General features: G+C 40.7%; 1 protein-coding gene across 1 annotated transcript; it reads left to right on the forward strand.

The window, feature by feature from the left end:
• Positions 1-2,866: 2,866 nt before the first annotated feature.
• Positions 2,867-4,324, forward strand: LOC311047080 (E3 ubiquitin-protein ligase TRIM35-like; the record flags this gene model as incomplete). Its single annotated transcript, XM_084059665.1, has 1 exon — positions 2,867-4,324. The coding sequence occupies one exon, from the start codon at positions 2,867-2,869 to the stop codon at positions 4,322-4,324; it is 1,458 nt and encodes a 485-aa protein (XP_083915791.1).
• Between the last annotated feature and the right edge of the window lie 287 nt (positions 4,325-4,611).

Consider the following 4,611-nt stretch of genomic DNA (forward strand, 5'->3'; position numbering starts at 1 on the left):
CAGACAGAGGAACCTGAGTTTCTCACCATGCAGAGTGCAGAGAACCTCAGAGATCTGTGACTTCTGTCCTCTTAGAAGTTTTCACACAGGTTCAATGGCAAGTTGATATGAGGTTAGTTTGCAGTGTTAATAGTAATAGTGTGTTGAACTTAAGTAAGTTCAATGTTAGTTTCACATGAGTTACATTTGAGTTGCACAGTACTTAGAACATATCTGAAAATCTAAATTTAGATGAGTTTACTGCTTCAGGTAACTTAAGTAGCATAGAAATGCCTAGGTAGCAGCTATTCATTGCTATATTATGTTTTCAATGTATGTATTTAACTTTGACATAATTTCTGTAAAAAAAATAAAACATATATAATCAATCTGCTTGCAACACATAACTCACCTTCTCTGCTAAATGTCAACCAGCACTGTGCATTCTAAACAACAAGGAACCATAAACGAAATATATTCTTAGTGGCAGGTTAATAATTGGTTATTTTTTCTGCCCATACATATGCGTTTCCATACAAGAAACCAATCTTCACACCCATAGCCATTTGAGTGAGTTTATTAAAACATAATGAAGGAAAGTAGGCTCCTTGATTAGGTGATCGCTCACCTCACACCTGCACTGCGGGATTCCCTTTGTCCTGTAAATGATCAATGATCTGTCTTTCCTTTTCTAAATGCATCAGCATCTTTTTAGCTGCTAAATGGATGCAAATGACTAATTACAATGACTAGATCATACCCGGTGATTTGTGCAATTCAATTCAATTGTATTAAAGTGTCAAATCACAACAAGTTGTCTCAAGACACTTTACATGTAGAGAAGAGACCCGACAGTCCCACCCTGAGCAGGCAGACCCTAGGCTCTAGGGTGGCGGCCTTCTGCCTCGACCGTGTCGGGGGGAAATAAGAGAGAGAGAGAGGGAGAGACAGAGGAGAGACATAAAGAGATACAAGTAGTATCAATAGCAATAGTAGCAAATATAATAGTGTAAGATAGTATATGATAATATAATATAGTACAACAATAATGTGTATGCATCTATCCATTCAATTTCAAGCAAAGTCATTGAGTCATTGATGGGCCAATCAAGTCTGTATAGAATCCTAATTTGCCAATGATTGCTGCACATTCCTTCAGAACAATAGACCCAGATAGAAGCAGACATGCTAGTTAATTTCCACAACTGGATGTAAGAAGGGGGGGCTCTAAGGAAAACAGGCTGTAAACCCCCTGACTTAATTATAATGTGCACCGTCAGATCAGTTGTGCTTCAGAACATTGTTCATTGTTTATTAAGGATCCCTATTAGTCTACACCATAGTGGAGACTATTCTTCTTGGGGTCCAAGCAGAAAAAACACCACAATACAAATCATAAAATGCAGTACAGCATGGTCAATGTTAGTGAAATAAACAAAGCTAGAGAACACATTAAAAGTAAAATAAGAATTAAAAAAACAGGTTTGTCTGTCTGAAAATAACAATAATAATAACCTAGTCTAATTTCCGTTCTGGTTATTTTTTCCGTTTATTTTTATTTTATTTTTTAAACCAAATGTATTTCTAGTCAAATGTGGCCGGAGCACATTCCAGTTTTAAGTGTTTAAACTGATGTGGATGTTTTATTAACATATTTCGCTGGGGACCCACTGGAACGCCTTCAAGCGCTCCTGGGGGTCCCCAAACGACATTTATCTTCTAGTGGTGTATTTAAAAAAAATAGTATTCAGTGACTATCCATTGAGAAATGCTCTTATAAGGCACAAAAACAACATTTATTTATGATTGGGAGCCACAGTACAACCAGTCATCTACAAGAAAATGTACTTTGATTCATTGTCTTATGATAACATTGTGTGTAGAATTATCCAGGGCTTCAAGCGCCTGACGTTTAAGGTTATTATTGTAATTATTATTGTTTGTGTTAACAACCTTCTAAATGACGAGGTAAACGCCTGCATTATGTAGAATAATCCATTATTATGATGTAACGGTGGTGTTTGTATTGACATATTACCTTCACATGTGGCCTTCTAGTAGAATTTATATATTTACTATCTTATTTTCAGAGGGATATTTAGTCATAATAGGTACACATATATACAGATTTTAAAGGCCACAGCTCTGACCTGTGGTGTTGGGGTCCACAGCGGGTGACTTGCATGTATCACATTAGAGTCCCATGTGAGTCACATAAGAGTGTTGATTGATTAGGTCAGATGAGGAGCTGGGGGACAGTGGCTACTGATAGAACAGTGCTAAAGCCTGTGTTTCCACATTTAAGACAATACACAAGTCACATGATTAATCAACAGAAGGTTACACCATCATGGGTAGGCCAAACTCATATAAATACAGAGAATGCTCACTAAAAGGACAAAGTGTTCTAAGCAAGCATCAGTGTTACTAGTTACCAGGGTGTTATTGCTGCGTTCGTCATTTTCCATTGCGAGCTCCGAGAGACTGACGGTAAGAATTGAGAGCGTGTGTACACGAAGATAAATGTATGTTTCTGATATGTTTTATAGTTGTGTGTGTGTATATTTCATGTCAGTAATGTGTTGTTGTGTTGTTATTTGTTTCCTTTTCTAGATTTATAACCTACTGGCCAAAAAGTGTTAGAGTGTGTATTGTGTGTTAGTATTATAAAACCATGATAGACACGGGTCTGAGTTGTGTCCGCTAACTCGGTTGCTCAAATACCCTGTACATTGGAGATCTATCTATTGCATAGCAAGTGTGATTTGTAGATAATTGTACAATTGATACTCATAATGTTATCGTTGCCTTGCCTTCTAGTATTCCTCTGGTGTAACAGCCTCAGAGAACATTCCAGATCAGGGAGCGGTAGGGAGCAGCAGAGAAAATGGCTTCCCGTTTCACTGTTTCGAAAGAGGAGCTGACCTGTCCCGTGTGTCATGACATCTTTAAACATCCCGTTGTGTTGTCCTGTGGCCACAGCTTCTGCAAAGACTGTCTGCAGGAATGTTGGACGGAAAGACCAATAAAAGAATGTCCTTTCTGCCAGAGAAGATCCTCCAAGGACCATCCTGTTACAAACTTTGTGCTGAAGAACCTGGGTGAGAACCTCTTGGAGGAGAAAGGCCGGAGCTCCTCGTGGGTGAGCTCTGAGGTTCTCTGCACCGCACACGGTGAGAAGCTCAAGCTCTTCTGTATGGACCACCAACAGCTGGTGTGTGTTGTGTGTCGCGATTCAGAGAAACACGCCAGACACAAGTTCTTACCCGTGGACGAAGTGTCTGGACTTACATGGAACCAGAAGGTTCGGAAATCACTGAAGGCTTTAAAGAAAAAACTGAAGGTTTTTAATAAAGTTAAAACAGAGTATGACGAAACAGAAAATCACATCAAGGTTCAGGCCAGGAACACAGAGACGCAGATTAAGGAACAGTTTAGGAATCTTCGTCGGTTCCTACAGGAGGAAGAGGAGGCCAGGATCGCCGCTCTGCAGGAGGAAGAGGCTCAGAAGAGTCAGGAGATGAAGGAGAGGATTGAGGGTCTGAGCAGAGAAATGGAAACCCTCTCCAATGCAATCCAAGCTGCTGAGGACCAGCTGAGCGCCGACGACCACGTCTCATTCCCGGAGAACTACAAGACCACGATGGAGGGAGTCCAGCTCACCCTGCAGGACCCACCGCTGGTCTCAGGAGCGCTGATAGACGAGGCCAAACACCTGAAGAATCTGACCTTCAGAGTCTGGGAGAAGATGAAGGACATTGTCTCCTACACTCCTGTCATCCTGGACCCCAACACTGCTCATCCATATCTCATGCTGTCTGATGATCTGACCAGTGTGAGACGTTTGAGACATGGAGAGTACCAGCAGCTTCCTGACAACCCAGAGAGGTTTGACCGCTGGAGCCAAGTCCTGGGTTCTGAGGGTTTTAACTCAGGGTCTCACAGCTGGGATGTTGAGGTTCAAAACAATGCATGCTGTGAAGTAGGTGTGTGTGAGGAGTCTTACAAGAGGAAGGGAAACACAGGGAGTGGAGTCTATAGTTTACAGTTTAAATCAGGGCCTGATAATGAGGAGTGTCAGTATGTATATACAGCATTCTCATCATCAGGGGTTAAGAGGACTGTTCTCTCAGGTAATCAGAAACTCTGGAGGATCAGAGTCCAGCTGGACTGGGACAGAGGACAGCTGTCCTTCTCTGATCCTGATTCTGACACACACCTACACACCTTCACACACACTTTCACTGACACACTGTTTCCATTCATTGGTAGTGCTGATGATGATGGTCTGTCTCTGGAGATGTTACCAGGGAAGATCTGTGTCACTTTGGAAAACCACATTTAGAACGTCTGACGTTCTAACTGTGATTAAGGGCAGGCCATTCATTATTATTTTAATTTGGTTGCAGTGATTATTTAATTCATAAATCATTCAGTTTAGAATGACTTTGGTATTACAGACAGACAGACAGACAGACAGACAGACAGACAGATCATGTTTTACGATAGTTAAAAAGATATATACAATTATTCCTGATAACATACGTTTTTGTTGCAGTGTATAACTGTAAACAATCAGTTTGTAATTCTATTGGTATAATGGTGACATGTTTGATATGATTATTACTGATA

Source organism: Gymnoscopelus microlampas, assembly GCF_963454915.1.
Source record: "Gymnoscopelus microlampas genome assembly, chromosome: 6".
Lineage (NCBI taxonomy): Eukaryota > Metazoa > Chordata > Actinopteri > Myctophiformes > Myctophidae > Gymnoscopelus > Gymnoscopelus microlampas.